Source organism: Letharia columbiana, assembly GCF_014066305.1.
Source record: "Letharia columbiana isolate WasteWater2 chromosome Unknown Sc0000036_s0, whole genome shotgun sequence".
Classification (NCBI taxonomy): Eukaryota; Fungi; Ascomycota; class Lecanoromycetes; order Lecanorales; family Parmeliaceae; genus Letharia; species Letharia columbiana.
In genome coordinates, this window is record NW_023501080.1 from 112,981 (window position 1) to 140,268 (window position 27,288).

Below are 27,288 nucleotides of genomic sequence, written 5' to 3' on the forward strand. Positions count from 1 at the left end.
TTACTGGCAAGCTGCTGCGTTCGAGGATCATCGTTTTGAACAGGTGCCGACTTGGGGTACCTAAAACAACAACACTGATGACAGGATCTATCACTCTGTATGAAATTTTAAGGTTTACCGTAACTCCACTAACGCGGCGCTAGCGGTCAGCCTCGAACCAGGTGAGGCTGAGAACATCCATGACCACCATGTTGAATTACGTTCTTTCATCCTGGCCTTCCACTCAGTATTACTGGTCCTCTCTCACCCTTTCATGATCTGCACGTTGTATACTCGGTTGGAGATGAGTGCTCACATGAAGTATGTTTCTTTGTCCGAAGGCTGAAAATAGCGAAATGAGCAACGCCGAACTGTTTGCTCCCGGTGCCTCTCTTTGTCCAGACGACCAAAGTAACCCAGTGCATGCACAATGAAATGAAGTCCTCCATCTGCTTTTCAAACAGAGTAGTTTGGCGCGCTCCCTAGAACCGTATCCGTCTACTCTGCCTAGGATTTCGCGGCTACGGTTGCCGTAGTGTCTTGAATCGAAGACAAAGGATTCGGCTGCATCTGGTCAAGTTTCTTACTCACGCTGAGCTTCTCCTTTTGTAACCAACATGCTGTTGCTTATCTCTCTCGATTGTCAGTGAAAGCGTGTTACTGACAGAAAAAGAGTTGAGTGAAATGTTTGATTAGAGTTACTAACGGTGTGGAGCGACTGTAAAGAGACGGGAGATCTACCCCAATATGAGCGAGCACGAACGAAGGAAGGCTGATACTGAAGACCCAAGATCACACTCACCTGTGTCAGTTATCAGCCGCTTCAGCTATGAGGAATACGGAGACTCCAACAACGGGGAATCCCCTCACCCTGGACAGGAGTCAACAGCCTCACGGGGAAGCAGCATTTCGGCATACTCCCAGCTATCCACAAACCGGATCGGTCTGGCGAGACCTCTCTCGGCGGCAGTGGTATCCTCCAATGACCGTTTCACATCATCAGCAGTAACGCCGGATCTGGCGAGAGGAAATGGGCTTGACTCTACCGAGCAGATCTTCAGCGTGAAGAATCCTACAGTCACAACAGAGCCATACAATCAACATGAGAAAGAAAGCGACGAGGGAAGGGGACGGGCAATGTGGAATCCTTTCTGGCTATGGCGGACAACGCTCATAGGATTCATATTGGTATTTGTCTTGCTGGTCCTGGGTTTGGTTATCCTTTATCACCTTTCGAATCTGCACCATGGTCTGAGCACCCAGATCTCCAGTAGCCACTACAGCTGGAATTATGGACCTACAGCTGGTCGGTCAACTCTCAAAAAACATGAATCACCAAATACTAACTGAAACCAGTTTTTGCGATCCTTCTTTGTTTATGGCGGGAAGTCGACTACTATTGCAAGATTCTCCTACCTTGGAAGGAGATGCGAGGACGACCGGCATCTCCAGAAACGAGCTTATTCCTCGACTATATCTCCCTCGGCCCCATTAGCGACTTATTGGCCGCATGGAATAACAGGCACTGGGCAGTGATAGCTACATATCTCGGTTCATGTCTACTGATATTTATTGTTGGCCTCTCGTCAAAAATTCGTCTGAATCTGCTGACTCCACGAACAGACAATATTTTCCACAGGTCTTCTCGTTCTCAGCCCCACATCTATAACCAGCCATGATGTCACACTCATGGCAACAACTCAATTCGGCCCCTACAATGGCCCCTCTACCCAGGACCTCCCTGCTACCCCGTGGTACACATACTATGGTATCCTAGAAAACGGGCTAGGGTATCCCAACGGCACATCGAACAATGTTGCCTTTCAGTCCCTTGAGCCAAGAAGCGACATACCACGAAATGCAACGATAACCGCTACCGTGTCAACTTTCTTTCCTCGGTTGGACTGCGAAGTTGCAGATATCCATCACAGCCTTACAAGTAATGTCAGTGCCAATGCCCCGGGTCCCGCCCTTGACATTGTCCTCGGCAGTGCGTCGTGTATCGCGTCAAACAGCAAGGGTCTCTGTGATCCTCAAACGCAAGACTGCCCCTCGCAGGCATTCATCTATGACATGTATACGTTGAACGGCATGTCCTCGAATGACGACTGCCAAATAGCGTCTGATGATGCATATGTATTCTTTGCAGTTGGAGATGTGCGCTACCAACAAAACGCATCTTCCGGAAGCCTTTCTTCACAAGTTAGCATTGCCAACATCTCGGGCCTAATATGCAAGCCCAGTTATGCAATCAGCCCGGCTCAGCTTGTTCTTGATCCTGCTCTAGCGGGGACTATAGCTGGTGCTAGTATCTCAAGAGCAGGAAGCTCACCCAACACTACGCAGCTAGGGTTCACTAACTTACATCTTACGAGCGTTTGGTATCAGACTTTAAGCGCCATTGATACTTTGTACAACAATGATACAGACGTCAATGAGGCGCTGTTTCACTTCATGGCGGATGCAAACAATCATTCAGGCATCGAAGCGCTACTTGATCCATCTGTGCAGTCCGCTGCCGCTACAGCCGTCTTCACGGCAGTGATGGCACAATTCGCAAGAGAGTACCTGCTGGCACCGGCTGATACTACATTGAAGGGACAAGTCGCCTACAACGAGACTCGCCTCCATGTACGAGGTCTGTCTGTATGGCTCATCGTTGTTGGACTTGTCCTCTCGATTTGCGCAGCGATCATGGTCTTGTTGTGCAGGCCACATGACGTTGTGCCTCGAAATCCTGACTCGATCGCTGCGATGAGCACATTCTTGGCCTCTAGTGATAGTATCAGAAACTCGTTACGAAGCACTGGTCACCTGGCAGATAAGGCTCTTCAGCAACAACTTTCAAGCAATTCTTACCAGACGGCATTCTCCCCATCGAGAGGATCGTTCACGATCGAGCGTCAGGAAGCATCAAGTTGGCCATTGCCACCGTCACGACTATCTAAATTGATGCAAACACCGATAGTAACGCCTTCGCGTAAAGATAAACATCATCGCGGACAGTCGAACTCAGTACCATCGGATGGCTCGGAACGCAGATGGTGGAAACCTTTCACAATCGGACTACCTTTCGTTTTGGTCACGCTCGCCCTTCCCATCCTCACAATTGTAGTTCTGGAAGTTATTCAACAGTATTCGAACAGACATGATGGGCTTGTTGACACTCCAGATGCCCTAGCCAGCGCTGACGCTTTGTCCAATTACTTGCCTGCGGCCTTCATGATGGCGGTGTCAATCATGTTCAATTCCGTCGACTTCACAGTAACGATCTTTGCGCCCTACAGCGCTCTCGCAAAAGGAAATTCACCTGCTCGCGGAAGCATAATGGGCAATTCCCTGGGTAAGATACCCGTACTTCGACTCTTCCAGGCCATTATTGCACGTCATTGGATGGTGTTCTTTTCCACGACAGCTGCTATTGTGGGAAGTTTGCTCACCATTGTCGTTTCTGGGCTCTACGTTTCCAACACTTTGCCAGATTCCTCCGGTATCTCTGTTCAACGGGTTGACCAATTCAATCTTAGCTGGACCAACAGCCTTAACAACGATTCGAATGCGGGTACCATGTTTGCCTTGACCGAGAAGTATAATCTTTCTTATCCAAGGTTTACCTACGAGGAATTGGCCTTGCCGACAATTCAACTATCAGATCAGAACCAGGCAGCCCAGGATGTGCTTCAAGTACGGCTTCCCGCAACGCGCGCAACACTGAATTGCACAGTCGTCCCATCACAGGATATCACCGTGTCAACAATCAATTCGGGGTCTGGCGGTCAAGCGAACGTTACGGTCCAAGCCCCATTACCAGCCAATTGTCTACTTGGCGGACCTGAAGCAAATGACCCTACCATCACTTTCAATAATAATTTTCAGATGTCTCTCTTGAAACCGACACTGAATGAATCCTATGGTGGGATAGTGCTAGACCTCCATGTCGCTCCTTCCTTTGAAGATAGTCTAGGCTTTCAAAGCTACGGGGACGGTGCGGGAAGTAGCGAAGCAGATAATCCGCCAGGCTGTCCTTCTCTTGGCTTCATCTTTGGGTACTTTACCGTTGGTGACGACACGGGTATCAATACAACGGCACTCATATGCAGCCAATTAGTGGAAGAAGTCCAAACGGAGATACACTTCCTCCTGCCAAGCCTAGACCTCGACCCTAGTAACCCACCCGCACCAGACGAGAGCACAGTCAGGTATATAGCCAATCAGACTGACGCACTCCCTTACCGCATTCAAGCCGCCTTTGACAGCGAGGTCTCAGCATACAATGGTACCAGCGCGTTCCAATCCGGCACTCCAACAGCACTAGACCCTTTCTTCCAGGCTCTAATCTACGGCCAGGACTACGTCGATCCTACCTCGCTCGTCGGGTCCGCTAACACCGACCGCCTGACAAACGCAACAAATCACATATACCGCAGATACATGGCTCAAGCCATTAACAGCAATATGCGGCAAGCCCTGAGTTCTGGAGATCGGACTGCAGTGGACGCCCTGCTCATCAATCCGAACAGATATCGCCTTGTGCAGGACAAAGCCTCCAAAATCGTGCTCCAAGTGCTTCTGGCCATCATGTTCGTCTGCGGCGCGGCTGCATACCTGCTGACGGACACGAAAGGAGTGCTGCCGCATAGTCCGACGTCTATTGCCGGTGTAGCTAGTCTACTGGCGGGGAGTGAGCTGGCCGATAGGAGTTTCGTGCCAAAAGGGTCGGAATGGATGGACGACAAGGAATTGAAGAGAGAGGGTATTTTTAAAGGGGGGTTGTTTGGTTTGGGATGGTGGGAGGGCGCGGAGGAAGGGAAAGGGGGAAGGAGGTTTGGAATTGGTATTGGGAAAGCGGAGAGAAGGATCTAACTTCTATTTTTGTGTTAATGCGATGTTTCATTCATTCTTCTCTTGGTGTATACTTTATGCATAGGAGGTGACGTACCTTTTCATCTTCACCATCCATAAGCAATTCCAAGGTGTCGCCACCGTCCTTGTCAACCATACTCACCAGAGACCGATCGATCCAATCAACCCCGCTCTGTCTGGTAGCTGGGCACTCGACTCCGCCCACCTGCCTCACCCTCCGTCCCTCCCCGTCTCAATTCCGCCGCTTCGGCCGCCCGAGTCCCTCGTCGACGAATCACGTAAGATGCCACCCACAACGTCAACGCAGAACTTATCAAAACGGCTCCATCGTCTTTGCTTTGGTAGGCTCCGTTTCGCTTCCGTTTTACCTTCGCTTCCATCTTTGCCTCCGTCTTGTCTCCGCTTCCATCTTGCCTCCGTCTTAGTAGGGCTTCTCTTTGCCTCCGCTTTGGTGGGCCCGTTCTACTACCGTCTTGATGGGCTCCATTTCGCTTTCGCTTTGGTGGGGTCATCTTGCCTCCGTCTCGGTGGGCTCCGTTCTGCTTCCATCTTGTTTCCACTTCTATTAGCCTTTATCTTCATGGGACTTCTTTTTGCCTTCAATTTATGGGGCCATTTCGCTTCCGTCTTGATAGGCTCCGTTTTGCTTCCACTCTCAGCGATATATACTATATATAGGCCATTAATATTCGGTGAATACTGAGTAATAGCTTTTTTTACGACTTGAATCTTTCTCTAGAGTAAAGACCCATCATGTCATCGCCATATCGCTGTCAGTAGTAAAATAAAACGAAGTTCTCTCTTTACAATCGACTTCCGCCATGAAACCGAAGCCCATCGAAACGGGGACGCTACAGAAATTGCTACAGAGGATTTACGACTGCTACGCAACTTGACAGCAAAACGGTATGACAACGAACATCATCTTGATATTCATTTCCATGGGGCGTTGAAAGCTGATCTAAATCTAAACTATCTTGACTATCAATCGTGGCTATGTATCCGATTGTATCTATTTGAAAGTTAACCATCACGTCAAGACCCTTCTCAACGGGTCTTTGCCGTTGAGCTCGAGTCCAATGACCCGTTCAATCCTCCTCCGAATGGTCTCTACTGTTATCTTCTCGGATCTGCTATCCAAGACTGGTACGCAGATCGCAGACCGTCTCACCCACAGTCTCGCCCACAGTCTCACCCACAGTGCGGCATACTACAAGCTCTTACGAGTCGTGTACAAGCAGACATTTATCTGGAAAGAATAATGTTCGCGAGCTCAGATTTGATGCAGCATGGTGCCGGTCCTATACCAAAGAACTACAGAATTTGTGAGCTTGAGGCTGTCGATGGGTTCCCCTTGACTGCGTAGGCGCCTCGATATCAGGTCGAGCCTACCCGATCGGATTATGTAGCTGGTGACTACCGTGTGAAGGTTATAGGGTTTGGAGAAAAATCTAGGCACAGTATTCTGCGCGGGACTTCTACGCCTTTCAACTATCAAGCCCCTGAACTCCTTTTTGGCTCTCAGCTTGGCGCGAGCGCAGATATCTGGAGCTTGGGTTGTACGGTATGAATGCGTTCACAATTTGCAATCTGGCGCTCAATGGACGTCTTGCCAAGATATCCGAAGTAGTAGATGTAGAGCCTCTTTTCGAAAGCCGGTTTGAAGACATAGAATGAAATTGTCGACGAGTGGATTACCGTCTTTGGGCATCCGCCAGAAAAGCTGAAGAGCCACGCTGCTCCTGGTGCAGCTGATTGATGAGTATATGTAAACTATTTCTTCAATCAATTTTTCCTGTGGCTTGCGTCCCAACTTTTGGCCACGAATCTTGTGCTCAAGCTGAAATCTCACAGCCCATGCGCCTGGGGATTACACTATTCTCGATGCGCTGCACAGTACCATACAAACGGTTGTGCCTGGAGCAAGGTGGTTCTCCGAGCCAATCTTATACCTTTGGTGATCTGCTCGTTGCAATGACGCAGTATCGCCCATCAGACCGTCCTTCGGCGTCTGACGTGCTGCAGCATCCTTGGTTTCAGTGCAGCCCATCCCTAGTTACAGTATTTGAAAAATAGACCTTTCGATATCAACCTTAAACTGCCTAACTATTTCTTATTACACTCGCTTTGATCTATGTAACTTTTGTTAAGTAGAAGAGAGGAGAGCGGAGAAGAGGATGTAATCTCAGAAAGGAGCTGATATCTAAGCGGAATGAAACCCTTCTGCAACAATTCGGAAGGGTGGGCATTCCCACACGTAAATGCGAAAGAAGGCATGCGCTTCGATTAGATAGCTTTATGCCTTTGGGAGCCAGCCCGGGGTTAGTCATGTCGCAACTAGTTTTCATGAGCCTGGGTCCGAGTTGGCAGGGGATTGGAGTGAACTTCACAGAGAGACTCGCCTGCGAGGGTGTGCCCCTTTCATACGCATCAATACTCAGGGTGGATGTCGCCATAACATCGAGAGCAGACTCTGGGACCAGACGGTCTTTCCTGTAAGATCAGGGAAGGGACTTCATATCGTTTGTTGCTTGCCTATGTGGACAAGCTCCATGTCTGATCCCAAGGTTATGTGATGAGATTGTTGCTTGCTTGCTTGCTTGCTTGCTTCTTTGAAAAAAAAGCATCCATATATCATCTTCGCTCTGTCGCCCTCCTAATTCACAGACCGTGGACAGTGGCAGCTTGTCTGGCTCGCCGAATGTCGAAGCCCTCGGTGGTAACAGTCTACCGGTCATGGGGCGGCGGAGACATGGAGAACTATCAAATCAAGAATTTCTTGAGAAGTGGCCATCGAACTATCAATCAGTAAAATTTCGTGGGTCTTACAGGCGACTCGATGATCGTGACATCCAGCGGCAAAATGAAAGAAGACCCAGAATGCAAATCGTCCATCAACGCTTTTCTCGCACAGCCTTTCCGGGACAGGCCTGGATACCTTTCCGTTCTTCTCTCGCATGTTGGAGGACCGGGGGTTGGACACACATTGTCACACGAACCCCTCTCATTGCCATGCCACCCTTCTCCTCGCTAGACCATTGGGATTTCTATACCCTTCCTCTTTCTCGTATGCACGCCGGCCTGCTGATTTCTCCTACATGCAGGCAGTCTTTCCACGCCTGGAGCATCCGAGATTTCCACCGCATCAGCATCAGCGCCGCCTGGGCCCGGTTCGTCTGTGATAGTCACAGCCCCGGACCACTTGATGCGACGTTTGCTGCACATAAGATACCCACTCTCAGAACAGTGCTTCCAGTACTTCGACTTTGGTGCTCTTACCCCATCCAACTTCTCACGCTCATGGTAGACTATGACAGCGATGGTCCCTTCCGTTCGACTGGGGAGGTGCTCGGCGATTTCCTGCCATCGGGGTCCAATGGTGTTGTAAAGACCCATCGAGATCTCTTTTCCTGTCTTCTTCCAGCGAGGTTTGGGCCTGGATGTTGGACCCTGGAGCTCGGTCACCCGGTGCATTTTGCAGCCCAGCCAAGTGCGATGGGTAAATTGCGAGGCGATGCACTCCCAATTATCGGGGTTTGATTCGTAGAAAAAGAGAGCAAAGACGCTGCTCTTCTTCGGAGGGCCATATCCTAGAGGCTCCTGTTCGGGGATTTCAAACGCTCTCGCCAGCGCGACTTACAGCTTTTTTGGGAATGGTATGGGACGGGGGAGGCGATTTCAGCCCAGCGCTTTTCATTCTTGACACAGGGATGTGAGAATTTGATCTTCTGGTTCCGTCTATGGATTGGTAAGTCTTCCGGGTGGTTTGATAGACGGCGGACTTGGAGGTTGTGGTTGGTGGTCAACTGTCTCTGGGGGTGAAGATTCCTGCATCACTACTGTATTTGAAGTACCCAGGTTATCACTGAATTTTCTCCAGCAACGTTCAATCGAAGGGCGGCTGTTCACCTTGCCACCCTGATCGCCGTGGGCATCATTGATTGAGTGTGGCAGTCGTGTACGACTCCACCATGCACTGCTAGCGATCACATTGGGCGATAAGAGTGAAGTCTCGTCCCTCGTCCCTCGTCCCTCGTCCCTCGTCCCCACGTCTTCCCCGCTCCTCATCAAACAACATCGGACCCGAGTCTCTCTAATATTTGTGCACTTTCAAGAAAACCTCGAGCTTCATTTGCTTGAGTTCCGAAAGTAGTCATGGGAAGTGTGAAAGCTCGAAAGCAAAGAAGACGTTGTCTCGAGCATTGACAAAGAACAAAGGACATGCTGTAAACGTGCTGTCATCGCATGCAACTTTAGGGTTGTGGAGGGGCTCTCTCAGTTTCGTTACCAAGGCTTCATTTTCGAGACTGATTAGGCAAGCCGTTATTGGTCAGGATGAGAATGCTCCCTCTCCTTCCTCGCCTCAATCTTGTACCACTGTGTTGAGATCAAGTCATACATTGTGCCTTTCAAGATCCGCTGGCTACTAAGATCAGAGGCGGTTATGGGTACTCATAAAGGCTCCAAGATGAAGAATGCATGGACTTCTCCGGTGAGAAAGTATACATCACTCTCAACATCAACATTACCTCGATCGCACAAAAAACCCGATCAAAGCACTTCCCCCCTGCTCCTCCTGTCGCTGGAGCGGTCAAATTTATCAAAGCATGGGAAGAATGGGAGGATCAATTCCTTATTGCACTTCACAAAAAGGGGAAGAATAACACGCAGATTAGCCAACACTTGCCTGGCCGATCCGAAGGGGCCTGTCGAACCCGAAGTTGCAGGCTCAAGGCTCAGAGCTCGAATGTTAGTACACAACGGAAAGATGCACTTGCTTCCCGTGCTCCCAAAAAGCCATACTTGTTCAAGGAGTGGGAGGAGTGGGAGGATCAATAATCGTGACACATCACAACGCGGGCGCGACTTTCGGGAACATCAGTAAAATTCTGTCTTCCCGCACAAGACATATGGTGAGATCTCGGTGGAAGAAGTCCTTGGAACATCAAGCCCAGAATATCGTCGCCCTTCAAACGCAGGGTCCAAGCACACGAAAGGTGGAATTCTGGACTCTGTGGAAGGAGAAGGAAGATCAACTCCTGAAAGCCCTTCGTGCATCGGGAAAAAGTTTGGGCTGAGATCGCTACACAACTGCCAACCCGTTCAGCGACGAGCTGTAGGATGCGTTGGAGCGAACATGTGAACAGAGGCCTGGGCCCGCACAAAAAGAATGGGCTGCAATGGGAAGAATGGGAGGAGCGGCTCCTTGTCTCTGGCCACTACGCTGGTCTGACTTGGACGGAGGTCACTAAGTCGATCACTGGGCGTACGTTGTTCGGCTGCAGGAGCTGTTGGTGTGAACACTTTCGCTCAGCAGATCAAGACGAACCCTGGACTTCAGAGGAGCTTGCGCTGCTCGAATACCTTCGCTGGGAGGGCAGTGGCTGGGATCAGATCGGTCAAGAACTTCCCGAGCATTCGTCCAACGACTGTAGAATGCAGTGGTATAGGGAGACAGAGGGGATCCAAGGCCCCTCCAGCCATCAGGGACTCAATGATACTTGGTCAGCAGAAGAGATCAAGGTTCTGGTCGCCCTCCACAACACGATTGGTCCTCGTTGGCAAGAGATCTGCAAACACATTCCTGGCCCGTACGGAGTTTGCTTGTAGAACCTGGTCTTAGACCAAATGCGCAAAGGAAGACGGAGTAGGTGGGCCCCCCTCAGAGTTTTGGAAAGGAATCTTCGAGAGTAAGTTGCTCCCCGGAAATCTTTATTCGCTACGATGCTTCAAGCTGATTCCTTAGATGAACCAGGGCCTGGCGACATTGACTCGGACCTGAAGGAGGCTCCCTTTGATACTCAAACCATAGATGGATTCTCAACACCTAGACTCACGGGAAACCAGCAGTCCAGCGTGGATGCAAGGACGAGGAAGGTCATTGACATCCCAATGGTTTAGCGAGCAGAACAATGACATGCCCGTGTGAGGCTTTGTATGATAAAGTGTGTCCGAGTATGGGTCGTGAGTCATGGGTGGAGAGGAGGATCAGATGATGTTCTAGGAGATCAGATCACGGCTGAGCTTGAAATTTTTCGAATCCTTCTACGCAACCCTTACAAGGCTGAGTACCATTCGTCTCGTCAATCGTCGTTACGCTTATCAATAAACAAGCATCCCAAACCCAGTCCTTACCCTCACTATCATGCATGTCGTTCTCTATCCAAGCTGATATTCGAGGCGAGTTTTACACTTCTGTAAGGACGAGAACTCGGGCTATCGATGCTGTTGAAATGGTCTCAGATCGTAATGGAACGCAAAATGTTTACAAGCTGCAAGTTTCATCCGACAGCTTGCCAGCAGCCTAGGTACTCCCCCACTATTAACAGGAGGGATGGCCTAGGTTAGAAGCCTGCTTTGATTGAATATCTGTATGCGACCTTATAGTACATATGCTAGCTCGTAACGTGATTATGACCATGATATCCTATCACCCTGCATTAGCAACCTGCAATAAAGGCTTTGTGAGAGACTTACGCTAGCATGATTCCCGCCCCAACAGCCATAGCGACGAATTGAGATACTGTCTTCTTCACTTCTTCCCTTTTGTTCGGGCCGGTTTCCAACAATTCCGGAATAACTGCCACAGTCCCAACGTACAAGAATGTCCCCGCTGTAAAAGGCAGTAGCATGTCTCCCCAGCCCAGTCCAGTGCCAGCTAGACCCTTGCTCCTGACCTCACCAGACATAGCACCATTACCCGATTTCCCAAGCTCTTGGACAGCGATGCCCAAGCAGGTGCCCAAGAATGCTCCCAGAGCTGTGACGAATTGCGCGCCCATCGCCATTTTCTTAGAGAAGCCTGATTGGATTAGTAGAGCAAAATCACCAACCTCGTGAGGTATCTCGTGGAAGAAGACGGCAACAGTGGTCGTCGCGCCGAGGGTTGGAGAGGCGTAGAAGGAGGATGAGAGAGCAAGACCATCGGTAATGTTGTGGGTGAAGTCCGCGATTAGGTTGAGGTAGGCAGACAGCTTGATAGATGCTGAGGGTTCTTTCTTCGAGTATTTGGAGGGCTCTGCCTTGGATGAAGGCTTGATGAGTGCTTGAGGCGCTTTTGCTTCGCTCTTTTCCCGAGCTGGTTGCCGAGGCCTGACTCCTTCTATGATGAACTTTGGTTTGTGGCCTTTGATTACTTGCGCCGATGCCCCTTCAAATACTTTACTGGCGCTATGGATGAGTGCGGTGGCTTCGACCAGAGGGGCGCGAGAGCCTCGAAAAGCTGCTTCATAGGCTTTCCAAAGAGCGATCTGCATCACTCCACTGTCTGGATCTTCCTCGAGTACTTCCTCCAGCCAGCGATTGGCTCGCTGAGGCTCGTCGCGCGTCCACAGCTTCCGAAGTGACTCAGCAGGCAGTTGAAGCACACTCCTATCGCTGGTAATAGACTCCGATACGGACTTCTTCTTGCGAGACTTTACGCTTCCATTTGCGGCCGCCAGCTTTGCTCCAATAGCCACTGCGGTTGATGGTGCCTGATTTTTCTCTTCCTTCACCTCCCCTTTGTGACTATGGCTATGATCGTGGCCGCCTTCACCTCCAGTTGCTATCCGTAGGCTCTTGTCCATGGCAACGAAAGTCAAGAATCCAACCATGATCGCGACACCCAAGAGCAGATTCTTGTTGGGCTCTACCATCACAAAGCGCGCATGATCCGGGGCTGCTTCGCCTAGGAAGATCTCGGGTAAGAGGTGGAAAAGCGTGTCTCCGAGTAAGCCTCCAACGGCGAAGGCGACCATGACGGATAGGGAGGAAGGATCGATGTTGGGAGGGCATAACGCGAGGAGGAAATCTAAGTGATCCGGCATTAGCACACGGGGATGTCATCAGGGCGAGCTGGGGTCACTGACTCGGTGGACCAGAAATGTATAGAGTAGCAAGGAGAGCATTGACAGCTGGAGACCCTGGGAACAGTTGTTCGAAGATCTGTGAGGTCCAGCTGGAAGTCTCAGGGTTCGTTGCGCGCTTGTGGATATTCAACTCTTGGATGATCGGGCATGCCTTCGTACAGTCAGTTTTTCTAGCTCTCGGTCGCTCTCAAATTCGTGTGACTACTGAACGGATGCCTACTTGAATCGCGTCTTCAATCTCCGGAACACTCAACTGAGCGACATTCTTTGCAACTACAGAGCCTGCAATAGCTGCTATAATAACGGTAGACAGTAATGGTCGCCATCGTGGTCTCCGTACTACCGCCATATTGAAGGTCTCACATGCAGCCAATGGTCCAGAGTAGAGTGTATGTGAATACATCACGGTTTTTAGGGGTCCGATAGGGCTGAGAATCGCGCCATTCCGTTTTAGTCAAAATATCTCCGACTCTTGAGATTTCGCTCTTGCTAAAAAGTCATCTCGTGTCCAAATCTGTCTCTAGGACCTCAAAAATATGGCGCGTCCTCTACAGAAGAAGAAAAACAAATCCTCCCTCCACCGTGTCCGCCAAAAGTCCAAGTCAAAACACATCAATATCAAAAGTAATCCTATTGTCGCTGCGAACTGGTAGGACTACCTATCCTATCGTCTACAAAGAAGGCCATGACTCAGTACTTTGCAGGGACCAATCCCTCACTCTCTCCCAAAATTACCGCCGTCTAGGCCTATCCTCCAAACTGAACGCCCACACCGGAGGCACAGAAGCCAAAGCGAAATCTACAACTTCAGAAAGCCGGCGAAAAGATACGCTATCAATACCAACATCCCACAAGGCCTCAGAATTGGGCACATCCGAGGTTAAAGTGACGAGAGATCCCAAGACCGGCGCGATTGTCAGTGTACATCATGAAAAGAGCGAGCGGGAGAACCCGTTGGGCGACCCGTTGAACGAAATCAGTGATTCTGAAGACGAGATGGTAGAGGGAAGCAGCGGTAGAGGTATAATTCCAGAGTTGGAAGAGCAGGCCAAATATAGCAAGCCAAAGCGGCCTCGGATGCAGAGCCAGCGAGAGAGGGAATGGATAGAGAGGTTAGTGGAGAGATGGGGTGATGATTGGGGTAGTATGGTTAGGGATCGAAAATTAAATCCACAACAGCAGAGTGAAGGGGATTTGAAAAGGAGGGTCGGGGTCTGGAAGAATGGCAAGAGAAAAGGACAGCATGAGGGACAGAGCCGGGAAATGGAGGTTGGTTGAAGGTGTTGTATCAACGATTAGAGCAGAGATCGATACATTGAAACACTTCAACTGATGACTAGCTTCCTATGCTACCTATGTCACTGACGACTTTCCTTCTCACCATCCTCACCCACCTCCGTCTCCTCCACTCGCCCATCTTGCTATCACCACCGCCCTCGTCCAAATCCTTGGACTTCCCCTTCCCTATTGGCTTCATCTCATAAGCCTCTTTATCCCCCGCAAGATCACCGACCCATCTCTCCCCTTCAATCTCTACCTCAACACCCTGCACCATCCTGTCCTCCACCCACTCCCGACTCGCCAGATCGAGCACCCATTTTTTATCTCCCCACTCCCAGCCCCTTGGAGGCGCTACATCCTCGAAAAATCTCGTTCCCTTTGGTCGATCACCGGATATACGCTGCGGTGAGAGCGGATCGTAGGGTCCGGGGCTGAACATCCAACTTTCCCACTCGCCATTCTGTCCACCATTTCTGCGTTGGAGTTCGAAAATCTCCACTTCACGTGTCTCTGGTGGAGCATCAAGGACTATGTCGTGCGATATCCACGCATCGAGCCAAGACTGCGCGGTCCGCTCGTGAGGTGCTAGATGCTTTTGGTGATTGGAGAGCAGGAGCTGCTGGATGGAAGGATGACCAAGAGCGATTGCTGTCCAGCATACCAGAAGACAGACAAGGCGCCAAGGTAGGAGGTGAGACGTAATGAAAAGGAGGCAGGTTGCAACGAAGAGAAAAAGGAAAATAGTAGAAGATAGCGGCTCATTAGAGAAGTTTGTAGGTGGTGTGACGATTCGAAGCACGGCATCGTGAATGGTGCTAAAGTCATCCATGCAGTTCTGGAGATCTCGCATGTTGCGGAAGAAGTCTTTCGACATCTCCGCAGCGGGCTTGATGGTGCGTGGTGGGGCTAGAGGTGGGCCGTTCATAGAGTAAGATGTGGTATGGATGGATGATACAGGTGGTGGAGGATGGCGAGCGAGGTAGGCTGGGACCATGACAAAGAGAAGTGCTGCAGCCACTGGTATAACGGAGAGAAGATAGGGATCTAAGCAGACGAAGGTGCAAACAGCGAGGAGGGAGAGAGTGTGCGTGGGTTTACGCCATGTGAGGAGACGCTCAAGACGGTTTTGGAAGACAAAGACTACTCCAATCCTAAAGCCGTATCAGCAACTTAGACCCGATATTTGCACAGGAACGATTTACCTAGCATTGAATCGGCGAAAGTTGTTTGTCATCAAAGGAAGAGAAAAGCCAGGCCTGTTGATGTATTTCGACGAACGCACATCAGGGGCCAAGTCCAGCTCTTCGACCTCTTCTTCCGGTATGACCTGCTGCAGAAGCCTGCGGCGCCGACGTTTAGCACGCCATGCTCTTATGGAAGACCTCAAGATTGTCATTGCTCACTTGGCGAAGAGACGGTCCTGCAAAGAGTACCCATAGTCTTTACTACCTGAGCCAGCATCTTGAAGCTTTTCCTTCAACTTGTCTTTCGAGCCACCGAGTGACTCTTTCAGCCTCTCACGTTTGCCTTTTGGATCAGATGATGGGCTGTCGCTGCCTGAGACAGCGATGACTGGAACAGGCTCCTCCCGATTGACGAAGGCATCCGCTGTGTATTCTTCCATGGTTGCAAGAGGTATCAGGCATCCAGATTGCTGACCATGCGCGATCTCGGGCGGTGACAGGCCCTAAAGAAGCCCTGTATATGCAGCTTCGCTGTTGTGCTTTGCGGAGAGTTGATGCCAAGCCATCGGAAATTTACCACCCCGGTCTCACCCGCTTTAGTCTACGCTCGCGCAACGCGGGTGAGAATCAGCTATCGCAAACCGACCTATCCAGATCCCCAACGAAAGTTCTCTTAGTATATACACCAGCACAAAGCCACACCCAATCGCAAAGTAGGTGGCAGGGGAGTAGGACGAAGCCAAACACTTATGATCGCACGATTGTTACTACAAGCCCAGTGATCTTGAGCTACCCAACCAATGTCATCTTGCGGAAGCAGACTGCTGAAATAGAATCCTTTCCCCACTCATTGGGAACTTGGGTCCTTGGCTAGCATCGTCGAGACGTTGGTGGCTGTATTCAAATTTGAGACACTCTCGAGGCTTGTAACGAGACCGCACACGCCTATCTTTTGCGGAGCCAGGTCATGGTCCGACAAAGCGTTCTGAAGCCCCAGACTACGCGAAACGGGCTGCTTGTCTCCCCGAGTCCCTCGCACACGCCTATCTTCTGCGGAGTCGTGTCAAGATCTGACCAAATCTTTCGAAGCCCCAGACTGGACGAAGCGGGTTGTACTTCTTCCTGAGACCCTGAGCCATTAACGGAGGTCCTAGAGGAGGCCAAAATACCTTCCAAGCAACGCAACATCTATGGGTGCACGCTATCTGCTTGTACTCGATCTAGAAGTTTGATTAAGAACCTAGGAATGAAGTCCTCAACGCGAAGCCTGATAACATTCTTGTACAATATTTGCGCGAAGTATTTCTATTTCCCATTTCGAAATGTTCAAATGCTACATATCACCCATAACCTTCTCCTTGTCACAGGTGCACTAGCGAGCCACGCAACCAGAGGATTAACAGAATTCCTCGATCTGTGCAAGATGGCTCTTGTGAGACGCCCTCGTCGTTTGGCTTCGACTGAGACTCTATACATATGTGTACTTATATATACACCATAGTTTCCTTTACTCATGAAGACCTCTACATCCTTGAAGCGGAGGTCTCAGGACCGGCCGTGGCGCCGTTTGTACTTGTCTTCCCTTTCCCTGTGTCGGCCTTTTTTGCAAGCGTAGTCTGTTGGAAATAACCAATTGCATTCCATGGCGCATCGTCATTCGACTCTTGCACCCATCTCTGCATTGCTTCCGAGTAGTTGTTGGATGCTAGGGTTTGAGCATTGACTCTCTATGCGTGGCGAGATAAAAGACTGCATCGTTTATGGGGAATACCACAATAGGGTACTCCTTACCTTTCCTATCAATGGCTTCTTCTCCCGGCGTCCGCTGGCCTTTGGATCCGTCATGCCCTGTTTCGAGTGTCCTGCTTCATTGTGTTGGTCCGGAATGGCCAGTGACAGGGTTGTGTTTCAATGATCTTAAGGTATTTGGGAGTATCAGGCCTTAAGCGAAGGATTCCGACAAGGAGTTGACTCGGCGTGCTTTTCTTTATTATGACTCGAAATCAGTAGGAGAGATAGATCGCAGAGAGGAGAGTCATGGAACGGAATTGCATGTTCTTATGTGCGTGCGAGAGGCCGCGTCCGCCATGTGAACTCGCAGCATTTTATGGGCTTTTTGTTCTACTAGTTGACGGATGAGCTGTGTGGAATTTGACTTATGTCCCTTTTGATACTCACGACATACCCGAACACTCGGTTCGGCCTTCCTCAAAGCGACTGCTTTGGTCTGTCTGTCCACTAGTCCAAAGCAGTGTGGGCTGAGAACAAGAACTCGCAGCATTTTATGGGCTTTTTTGTTCTACTAGTTGACGGATGAGCTGTGTGGAATTTGACTTATGTCCCTTTTGATACTCACGACATACCCGAACACTCGGTTCGGCCTTCCTCAAAGCGACTGCTTTGGTCTGTTTGTCCACTAGTCCAAAGCAGTGTGGGCTGAGAACAAGGCAAAAGTGTGACCGCAGCACTTAGCGAGCCAATGAAAATGAGATCTTTTTCAGAATCAGGAGCGAGCCAATGAAAATGAGATATTCTTCAGAATCAGGCAACCAGGCGTTCGCATTTTTTTTTAACCCACCCACCTCACCTTATGGCTTTCTCTCCCACGAGTAGTCTTTGCCACATTTGAAGATGTCTTCGCGCGGTGATCAACTAAAGCCGCGAGCCACCACGCAGGCTTCACGCGCACCGCGGGTCAGCGAAGCGGAATGGATTAATCGGCGCCAAAAGCTCGAGAGTCTGTACCTGGATGATAATCTATCTCTTCAGGAAATAACAGAGACCATGGCAAGGGAGTACAGTTTCTTCGCCACGTAAGACCTCTTTATGCTTGCATTGAGGACCGAAAACCTAATAGCTCATCGATAGAGAGAAACAGCTGAAGTATCAATTCAACAAGTGGGGTCTCAAGAAGTACATAAGCGATCGAGACTTGACCACAATGCTATCTTTCAAAAGAAAGCGTCAAGAGCTGGGAAAGGATACCAGCTTCGAATATCGAGGCCACCTATTTGAGCAAGAAAGGCTTGAGCGGGCGTCAAAAAGACGAAAGGGGCCTCTAATTTCCTCCCCAGGTATGTAACTGCACTCTCACTTGGCCTAGGCTAACGTGAGGATGCGTGGTAGTCCTTCCACCGTATATTAGAGCATTGATATCACCACGACAAAGCCCGCAAATGCCATGCTTTCTTCCAGCTTATGGTCAGACTTTTGGGGTTCCAAATAGTGCCGAGGAAGTGACTCATGATATCGAAAGGCCAATTAGTCTGGGAATTCCCCCCAACAACTCCTGTCACCAGTCTGAAGCATTTGGCTTGAGCCACGTATGGAATAGCCTCGATGCCTTCTCAGACCCGGTTTTCTTCGATGATGGTGGCCAAAACCAAACGAACAGCGGATTATGGGAAACTTTGCTCGATAACAACAGTGCGTCGTTGTCACCACGACGCGGGTCGCTTATGCCGACTTCATCCAGGCAAGACATCGAGGCTGTGCGTACGGAAAACACGAGCCAGCTTATGCGGCAAATAACCAGGATCACTCCAGATGTTTCTACCATGCAAAGTGCAAACGACAAGGACTCCCATTTTTCAGGCTGCAATGTGGACTTTGACTTCTCAGACTTTGTAAATTCACCTCAGGGACCGAGCACAGCTCGTAGCTCTTCTTCTCACGCGGAACCACATCCTCGGAGGTCTGATGAGAGGATAATCATCTCCCCTCTTCAGCTCGCAGACCACGATGACACTCACAGCGAAGGTAGAGCATTCAATCTGGCTTCAGAGACTACATCAGCCACCGGTCAAGCGCTTGGCTCCGTCACTGGGGAGGATGTGAGAGCAGAGTCAATTGCGTCACTACTCGTTTTGCTTCAATCGCTTATTTTTTCACGCTTCAACACTGCTTCTCAAAAGTACGAGCATGACGCCTCTGTTATCTCGGACGTTTTCTGTCCACATTTGTGCGACTGGTTATCCTTTGGGGTCGAAGAATTGCTGGACTCATACCTTGAAAGATCTCTAAGGTCTATTCGAAAGCGCCAAATAGCGAGGATTCAAGGTTCCTTGCGATCTGGCTCCGATGTCTATCTTGACGAGCCTAGACAAGGTTTCGAATCGTCGGATGGAATACAACGACTTTCAAAGCTCACCGAAGGCACTGATGCTATCAAGCTGCGAAGTACCTTTTGTCGGCTTTGTTACACGCCCATGGGACAAGTCCTATTTCAAGTCAGAGAAGGACCAAGCAGTTCAATGGACGAAGGAGGAAGTGATTCGAAGTTCCTCATCATCATATCATTCATGCCGCGGGCGATGAAACGGACCCCTGGACTGTGCGTCCGTTTGTCCAGACTGATGAGTGGGCCTGCAATCCCTCCGCAAGTTAACACCTTCAACGTCGTTCCGGATGATTCTGCGATCTTTCAGTGCATCCGCAAGAGCGATCTCAAGGGCATACAAACACTATTCGACCTTGGAGCAGCATCCGCTCGAGACGTCGACTCGCGAGGCATATCGCTACTCCATGTAGGTACAGACGCAGATGGACGAAGCAATAGTCTTGCTGACTACTTTTGCAGTACGCTATATTCACGGGATGTTCTGACATTTTTCGGCTTCTACTTCAAGGCGGAGCTAGTACCTATCAATGTATGGACAGCGGCCGAATAACAGACGTTATCACGGTCATATGGAACTGTTTTGCAGGTGCTAATTCGGGCGTGGTTGAGTGGTCAGGGATGCCAACGGAAGAACTTCAGAAGTTCGAGCACTGTGTGGCAATAACACAACTAGCACTAGACTATGACTGCATGATTGACAACGCCGACGATCGACGAATAGGTGCTGGTCCGCTTTTTTAACCTTACTGGGGACAGCATGGCCGATGCCCACGCCTCGGCTTCGGAGGATGCAATCCACTATCTACTTTCCTTTGGCTGGGATCTTGAGGAGAAGAATTCCCTTGGACGGACGCCACTCCTTCACGCAGCAACCGAGTGTCAGCCACACTTTGCGAGATGCCTAAGAAAACTTATTGAAAGAGGTGCCAGACTAGATGCCAGGGATGAGATCGGCCGAGGGCCTTTGCATAGTGCTTTGAGCCCACCCGTAGGTCTTTCCGATTGGGTGGATCTAAATTGCAATTGGCACACCGAGGAAGGCGATTTCGATCACAACGAGTGCCTTAATACGCTCTGGAATACAGAGGATCACAAATTCGGAAGAGATTACTACGATAGAGAAAGCACGCTGGACCCCCTTCCAGCCTCCACGTCTCCCGAGACGTCTCGATCGACGCCATCTCTCCATGGTGTCGAGAGCAACCAACTGGTGAGCGATCACGGGTCTAACGTTTCTGAAGAGCAGCCAATCCCCATCGATTTGTCCTCCTCTGATCTTGACAGTGACGCCTCATCATGTGCCGAGGAGTCCATCCCAGAATCTGATGACGACAACTACGTCTGCTGCGCCGACAGTTGGGGTAACCATAACTGGATTCGCAACCCAGCCCATGTGCTCAAGGACCGCGTCAGGACCAAGCTCAGGATCCTGTTAGAGGCAGGATGCGATCCGAACGACCTCGACGATGACGGGGATTCACCAAGCGACTATGCCAGGGATGGCTTGTGGTCGCAATGGCTCTGGGCGCTGAAAACGACAGGGTATGTCTTTGATACGGAGAATGATCGGTGGATCAAGCAAGTTGCTCCTGCTTGAGTGAAAGAATGCCGACGTTGGGACAAACTCAGGGCTGAAGAGACTAAATTGATTTAGGGCAAAGCATATAATCTTGATCGTAGATCAACAGTCTAGCAATGAGCTTTTGGGTACGACGCACATGTCCTAATAAGACCTCTGAGTCAACTTCGATTCCGTTTGAGCACACAGTCCCTTTTCCCTCAAAGGCATAGAGTCTCTACAGCTTAGACGGGAGGCCACAAAGTAGTCCCCTTGGGTGCATGCAGTCTTTCAGGTAGGGTGACCGCTGCTTTACGTTCGAATGACGCGGGTGAGAGTCACGCAAATTTGAATCAACACCATGACTCTACGATGCGCTCTAGCACGTTCCTGACATTCAATCTTAATTCTCCTTCATATGAGTAACCCGTGAACTAGACTGTATGGCATTGAAGCTGAAGAACGGTCCATATCACCATGACCTACTGCGACTCGATCCGCCAACATTCAGCATCTGAGAGGATGTAGCAAAACTCATGCATAGAGGGAAACCCAGACTCTCCAAATCTCAAGAGGAATTTTTTAACTATTCACTTACGCACCATTTGTTCGGTATCGTCGGGCATATCGGCTCTTTCGAATAGTAAGGATCGAATGCATCAAGAAACAATTTACTCGCAGACCAAATGGCGAATTTTCCAGGAAAGGTTCGTGAACAGAGTTGGTCTTTTCGGACACCGCGTCCGCATTGCAGGACTTTCAACAAACTTACTTGGGATTTTCGCCCCCGTGCATGCATGCACGCATGACCTTTGCCACATTCGCTCATCTCGTGGGGCCTTGAGGCTAGATGAACGATCGTCCCTCTACATCGCCCGGAACTGCAGTCGAGCAAAGATCTGCTTGTTTTCGACCCTTCGAAGCCCGAATACAGCGAGAAGATCGGCACAATTCGCAGTCAAGAACCAACGGAATCAGCATTCAGCAGTTCAATTCTACAGAGACCTTGCGTCCTACCTTCACGACGAAGCGACAACGAAGTACACTGAGTATATGCATGATTGCTGGAACAATGGATTACGGTTGGATTTTCCCATAGGACAGAAGCGCTGAAGTGTGGTATAATTGCATTGACTGGGGTGTTGCGAACAGCTAAGTTGGAGCTTGTGAATAATGGCATGTGTTGACGGCAACGGTTCGAGTCCCGGAGCACTTCTTTGAGTGGGTGGTGAATCAAGGACTGTTTCCGTTGCGCACGGCAAGCATTGGACGGTTCACGCCGACCTGCCTCTACTAAGACGCAGATACTTCCCCACATTCTAGGACGCCCCGTACCGACCGCTTCTCTCCTCGCAGCAAAGCAACGGTCCTCGCTACCGGCCCGCCCGCCCTCAGCCCCCAAACCCTCACGCTAACCTCCCACCCCATTGGCACGGAAAACTACGTCCACAACATCTTCGTCAATGGTGTCGACACTGAGCTCTTTCTCTGGGACACCGCGAGGCAAGAAGGATTCGACAGCTACGTTCTTCCTTCTCTGATCAGACCTACACCATTACGCTCTGCCTCAGCGTGCGTCGACAGCTAGGATAAAAACCGCTCGAGAATGTGGAGTCGGAATGGGTGGGGGAGGTGGCTGAGAGTTGCGCCAAGGTGAAGCTGGTGCTGCTGATGCCGTGCTGGACAAGCCGCCGGAGGACTGGCAACAGAAGTCCGGCTGTGTGATACCCGAGTTATTGGAAACGGAGCTGCCGGAGCTGAAGTCGGAGGATATAATGATCCTTGTGTGAAGGGCCCTTGGGGCTGCAATAGGTACGTTCAATGGCAGTGTTTGATGGAGACGAGGTATGAGAAGGATCGCAGGGATAATTTCCGAGCAAGCGAGGGGTAAAGGTAGATAGATAGATCAGGCAGCGTCGTGTAGCTATCTATAGAACATCGAATGCCGCTTCACCGGAACGAGACACGGCGGTGGAAACTTTCAAATTCACCGCCGGTCTCCCGTGACATTTTTCAGGATTATCTTATCTTTTACACGAGTGTGATCCGGTGTCTAAGACGGAAACGAGCCGTATAGATAAGAGCTTTAGGCGAAGCTCACAAAGACGGATCCCTATCCAACGGAAGCGAAGCGGAGACAAAACGGAGCCTATCAAGACGGAGGCGGAACGGAGCGGAGGCAAGACGGAGCGGAGGCAAGACGGAGCGGAGGCAAGACGGAGACAAACCGGAGCCTCATCAAGACGGAGGCAAGACGGAGGCGGAGACAAGACGGAGGCAAAATAAAGCAGTGCCAGAACCTCACCAAGACGGCACCAAAACATGGCACTGCCAAATTCCTACCAAGACGGAGGCAAGATAAAGCAGTGCCAAATCTACGCCAAGGCGGAGGCAAGACGGAGACAATGAGAAGTGCACCACGACAGAGGCAACATAGCAGCGGAGGTAGAACGAAGGTAGAGTAAAAGCGGAGGCAAAATGGACGCAAAACGGAAGCGGAGGCTAAGACGGAAGCAAAACGGAAGCGGAGATATAATGGACCTGATCAAGACGGAGGCAAAATAAAGCAGTGCCAGAACCTCACCAAGACGGCACCAAAACATGGCACTGCCAAATTCCTACCAAGACGGAGGCAAAATAAAGCAGTGCCAAATCTACGCCAAGGCGGAGGCAAGACGGGGGCAAAATAGAAGTAAAGGCCAAACGGAAGCGGAGGCTAAGACGGAGGCTAGCATAAAGACGGAGGCCAGACGGAAGCGGAGGCAAGAGCGGAGGCAAAAGAATGGAAGCGGAGGCAAGACGGAGGCAGAATAAAAGCGGAAGCAGAACGGAAGCGGAGGCAAAGCGGAAGCAAAACGGAGCCCACAGAGACGGAGGCAAAAACCTCCATGGGTGACTTACCTCCAGCGACCTCCAAAAACCAACATGACAATCCTGTCAACGGTACAAGCCATATAATTCGATTGTGGGGAAGCCTAAAATGATGAAGATTCTCTGGCTATAACAAGATGTCTCCGTCCCAGGTAGAATCCATGCCTCTCCCACGAACCCCTTTTTTGACCTCTGGAATCACTGCTCGTTGGCCGACCCTTCGACCGCAAAAGTCCTGGTTTCCTTGATGATGTGGGTGCGACTGTGCTGGCTTCCAGCATCGAGGTCCGGCGGATCGTTCGCGGTGACGGTGGTGATGTGGCGCGGGTGCGGCACGCCGACGAGCCCGATGGACTGGCTCCCGGTCCGGGCGTGCTTTTTTGTCGAGAAAGCTGACCCCGTGGTCGACGAACCGCCGGTGGTGGTGGCGGTGTGGTGACGGTGGTATTCGTTCGTGCCCCGTCGCCGGATGTCGTCACTTCTGATGAAGCCGGACTCGACGCTGTCGAGGAATGGCTTGAGGTAGAGAAAGCAGGCCGAGACGATGCTGAGGCTTTGGATGATTTGGGTGCAGAGTGTCACGGTCCAGGGATTGTGACCGGGCTTTTGCAAGTCTTGGGTGTTGTTCCAGAAGACGAGCTTGCACGCTGAGGCGGCAATGACACTGTATGAAGATCAGCACCTAGACATTCTATGATGTTGACGGACTTACGTGCTCCGAAGCGCAAAGAAGGAACAGACCGAGGCTTTTCTGGAAAGGGAGATTCGAATCTGCCAGATCACAACAATCGGCAAGCATATCAAAGCCAGATCAGTAATGATGTTCGTACTTTCGAAGTAGTTCCACCATGTGCGCTAGTTGCCAATTGAGTACGGCCTTGTATCCAAGTGGAGGCTAACGTACACGTATTGTATCATTCGAGCAGTGTCCTTCCAGATAGTCCCACGGTCTGGGCAGATGGCATAGGAAAGCCGTTCCGATCTCTCCGATGATTGCCCAGAGAAAGAGGAAGATTGCAAGTCCGTATGTGGCTCGTCGATGGCTTCGGATGGGCGTCAGAGTGTTGACAAGAGCTACGACAGATGCTTTCGCAAAGCCGAGACTTGCAACATAGAGGAGACTGGCTGCATATTCAGACTAGCAGCAGCTTAGTCAAAGCACTCTGTCTCGTGCATGGGTAAGACGCATACCTTCAAATTTCTTGTCGCTTGAGAGCGACTCAGCGGATCTGAAGGGCTACCATAGCCATGTCCAGCCTCTACCGAGACGGCAACTGATTGTCCAATGGCGAATAGCTATTTGCCGTTAGCTAAATCGGATCAGCTTGGCGGCGACCAAGAGCATACCAAGGCGACTGTTATCAGATAGTCGTCGAGACTGACGGAGCGGACGAGAATGGCTTTAGTGAGACCCCTGGCCCCAACTCCTAGAATTGAAGTAATAATCAAAAACCAGGTGAGTATCTGCACAGTGGAAGCATTCTCATTGCCCATGATATGAATATGTTCCCCTGTCAATGGAAAAAAGCATGCAGTACCGCCGTCCGGGTTTTCATATATTGCTCGACGGCTCAATACGAGGACCTATTTTTTTTGGCTACATACATATGCAGGGCAGCATGCGAAGATGGATAAAGAAGATAAGAAAGACGGTGCATGGGATGACATGATATACATGACAGGTTGAGGGTTGCAGGGATTGAGGGTGGTGGTGGGGGAAGGAGAAGGACTCGAGGTCGGCAGGATATCAGGCCTCACACCAGTCCACATATTCGCTCTTGGAACGGCTTTCACTCTGTCATCCGCTTACCATTCACTGTAGTAAAAGGCAAAGAAGGCGCCGACGGCCGAGAAGAGAAAATGCAAACAGCTTTGGGAACAGGATGGGTAATATGGAATGCATTCCCACCCGATGATTGTGCTCCGCGGACAAGGCGGGGCTGTTGTTCAGCCACGTCAGTTTATTGGGCAAGGCGTCCAATTACGTGTACATCGATGTTGTTCTGTCCGAGCTCGACATGCCTCACCCTGTGCACTGTGGATGGCGCTCGGAATATCAGTCACCTTATTAGAGTCTGGGGGAATCTGCACCTGCGCTGCACCATCATGCCGGCGGATTGTGTTGCGCTAAAAGGGGATTGTGCAGGTAATATCCATGTAGGTCATCACCAATTTACCTACTTGTAGAGGTGTACGGCCGAAAAGTCTAAGCTCTGAGTGATTCGGCGTGGGAGTAAGGTACGTACCCATATCCCATCAATTGAACTGTTCACTGAGGATGCCATACAAGTAACCGGCGTCGATTGGTGGGTACTTGCGTGCCAAGATATTAGACTTTGGACTAGACTTTCCGGCCGAAAGATAAGCCGAGGGTCCGCTGCAACGTGAAAACAATTGGAAAGTTTAATGATTGCTAGTGCTGTTGGTAAGGGAGAATGATCTGGCTATCCATCGTCTGGGACGAAATAATTGCCTGATCAGTGCACTGACATGCATTGACATTTGATCGCCTGCAAGCTGTCAATCCACTCCGCATGACTGAGAGCTCCCAAGTCAAGCAGACTACATGTAATCTACCTTGAATGGATTGAAGATGGTGGAGTGCTTGATGCAAGCCCCCGGAGCCGTGCTGACTCAGCAGAATTTGGTGGGGTCATTCATGACTGCCTGCAAGGATGATGGAGTCATTCACCGCTACAACAAATCTGCTGATTGAGGTGTGAAGTGTAAAGGATTCCGTATTGCCGTCTGCAAATTGTCTGTGTACATGTGACCGATATACCGCGATCCACTAATGTCTGCGTGTCCGCGCAAGCAACTGGCACCGCACATATGTTGGAATCTTGACCTCCTTCTTATACCAGCTGAGATAGATGAAGAGCCTCTATTGCCATCGAGAGTCTTCGCATATTGCTTGGAATCTTTAAAACATTTACCGCTCCCTTTGCAAACCCTCCAGCTAGAACTCCCGAGACGACAACATGGAAGACGACTATGAGCTGGCGCACAGTTCTGGTGTTACGAAAATGCCAGAACAGATCCATTACACCCAGCGGGGATCCATTGACCGTGATGAAGCCGACCTCATGCGCCTTGGTAAGAAGCCAGTCCTGAAGGTGAGACTCCGGTCCTGATTCGAACCACTGACAATTCGGACTGACGGAGTTCTTGCAGCGCCGATTTGGGTTCATGTCGTTGCTGGGTTTCAGTTGTACGATTCTCATCACCTGGGAGGGCATTTTGATGTAATCCTGGACCACCCCATCTCACGCAGACCGAGCTAACAAAGGAAAGCGTCTTCGACATTGGATTTGCGAAGTATGCTGCTCTATATCAAAGCGCAGCGGCCGAAACATGATAACCGAGTTTTAGTGGAGGTCCCGCCGGTCTGGTGTATAGTTTTCTGGTCGTGTGGATCGGGACTGCCTCAGTTTACGCGTGTTTGAGCGAGCTTGCTTCAATGTGTTTTCAAATGCCAACATTCTTTGAAGCCTGGACTAAAGCATGTTAGGGCCCCTACCGCTGGCGGACAGTATTATTGGGTCTCAATGCTGGCGCCGCCCTCATCGAGGAAGTTTTTGA

General features: G+C 50.4%; 8 protein-coding genes across 8 annotated transcripts; 5 read left to right on the forward strand and 3 right to left on the reverse strand.

The window, feature by feature from the left end:
• Positions 1-726: 726 nt before the first annotated feature.
• Positions 727-4,842, forward strand: HO173_008963 (uncharacterized protein; the record flags this gene model as incomplete). Its single annotated transcript, XM_037310859.1, has 3 exons — positions 727-1,285; positions 1,336-1,553; positions 1,603-4,842. 3 exons carry the CDS (start codon positions 727-729, stop codon positions 4,840-4,842), a joined length of 4,017 nt encoding a protein of 1,338 aa, XP_037162175.1.
• Positions 4,843-11,253: 6,411 nt separating this feature from the next.
• On the reverse strand, positions 11,254-13,041 carry HO173_008964 (uncharacterized protein; the record flags this gene model as incomplete). The annotated part of the gene is made up of 4 exons (XM_037310860.1): positions 11,254-11,269; positions 11,320-12,634; positions 12,693-12,843; positions 12,913-13,041. 4 exons carry the CDS (start codon positions 13,039-13,041, stop codon positions 11,254-11,256), a joined length of 1,611 nt encoding a protein of 536 aa, XP_037162176.1.
• A 187-nt stretch (positions 13,042-13,228) lies between these two features.
• On the forward strand, positions 13,229-13,970 carry HO173_008965 (uncharacterized protein; the record flags this gene model as incomplete). The annotated part of the gene is made up of 2 exons (XM_037310861.1): positions 13,229-13,341; positions 13,397-13,970. 2 exons carry the CDS (start codon positions 13,229-13,231, stop codon positions 13,968-13,970), a joined length of 687 nt encoding a protein of 228 aa, XP_037162177.1.
• Positions 13,971-14,028: 58 nt separating this feature from the next.
• Positions 14,029-15,597, reverse strand: HO173_008966 (uncharacterized protein; the record flags this gene model as incomplete). Its single annotated transcript, XM_037310862.1, has 3 exons — positions 14,029-15,124; positions 15,176-15,313; positions 15,377-15,597. 3 exons carry the CDS (start codon positions 15,595-15,597, stop codon positions 14,029-14,031), a joined length of 1,455 nt encoding a protein of 484 aa, XP_037162178.1.
• A 2,191-nt stretch (positions 15,598-17,788) lies between these two features.
• On the forward strand, positions 17,789-20,018 carry HO173_008967 (uncharacterized protein; the record flags this gene model as incomplete). The annotated part of the gene is made up of 4 exons (XM_037310863.1): positions 17,789-17,970; positions 18,026-18,231; positions 18,284-19,683; positions 19,737-20,018. The coding sequence occupies 4 exons, from the start codon at positions 17,789-17,791 to the stop codon at positions 20,016-20,018; spliced, it is 2,070 nt and encodes a 689-aa protein (XP_037162179.1).
• A 16-nt stretch (positions 20,019-20,034) lies between these two features.
• Positions 20,035-20,874, forward strand: HO173_008968 (uncharacterized protein; the record flags this gene model as incomplete). The annotated part of the gene is made up of 1 exon (XM_037310864.1): positions 20,035-20,874. One exon carries the CDS (start codon positions 20,035-20,037, stop codon positions 20,872-20,874), a length of 840 nt encoding a protein of 279 aa, XP_037162180.1.
• Positions 20,875-23,904: 3,030 nt separating this feature from the next.
• On the reverse strand, positions 23,905-25,200 carry HO173_008969 (uncharacterized protein; the record flags this gene model as incomplete). Its single annotated transcript, XM_037310865.1, has 5 exons — positions 23,905-24,370; positions 24,419-24,561; positions 24,611-24,844; positions 24,898-25,002; positions 25,054-25,200. The coding sequence occupies 5 exons, from the start codon at positions 25,198-25,200 to the stop codon at positions 23,905-23,907; spliced, it is 1,095 nt and encodes a 364-aa protein (XP_037162181.1).
• A 1,487-nt stretch (positions 25,201-26,687) lies between these two features.
• HO173_008970 (uncharacterized protein) lies at positions 26,688-27,217 on the forward strand (the record flags this gene model as incomplete). The annotated part of the gene is made up of 4 exons (XM_037310866.1): positions 26,688-26,822; positions 26,881-26,951; positions 27,001-27,024; positions 27,079-27,217. 4 exons carry the CDS (start codon positions 26,688-26,690, stop codon positions 27,215-27,217), a joined length of 369 nt encoding a protein of 122 aa, XP_037162182.1.
• Between the last annotated feature and the right edge of the window lie 71 nt (positions 27,218-27,288).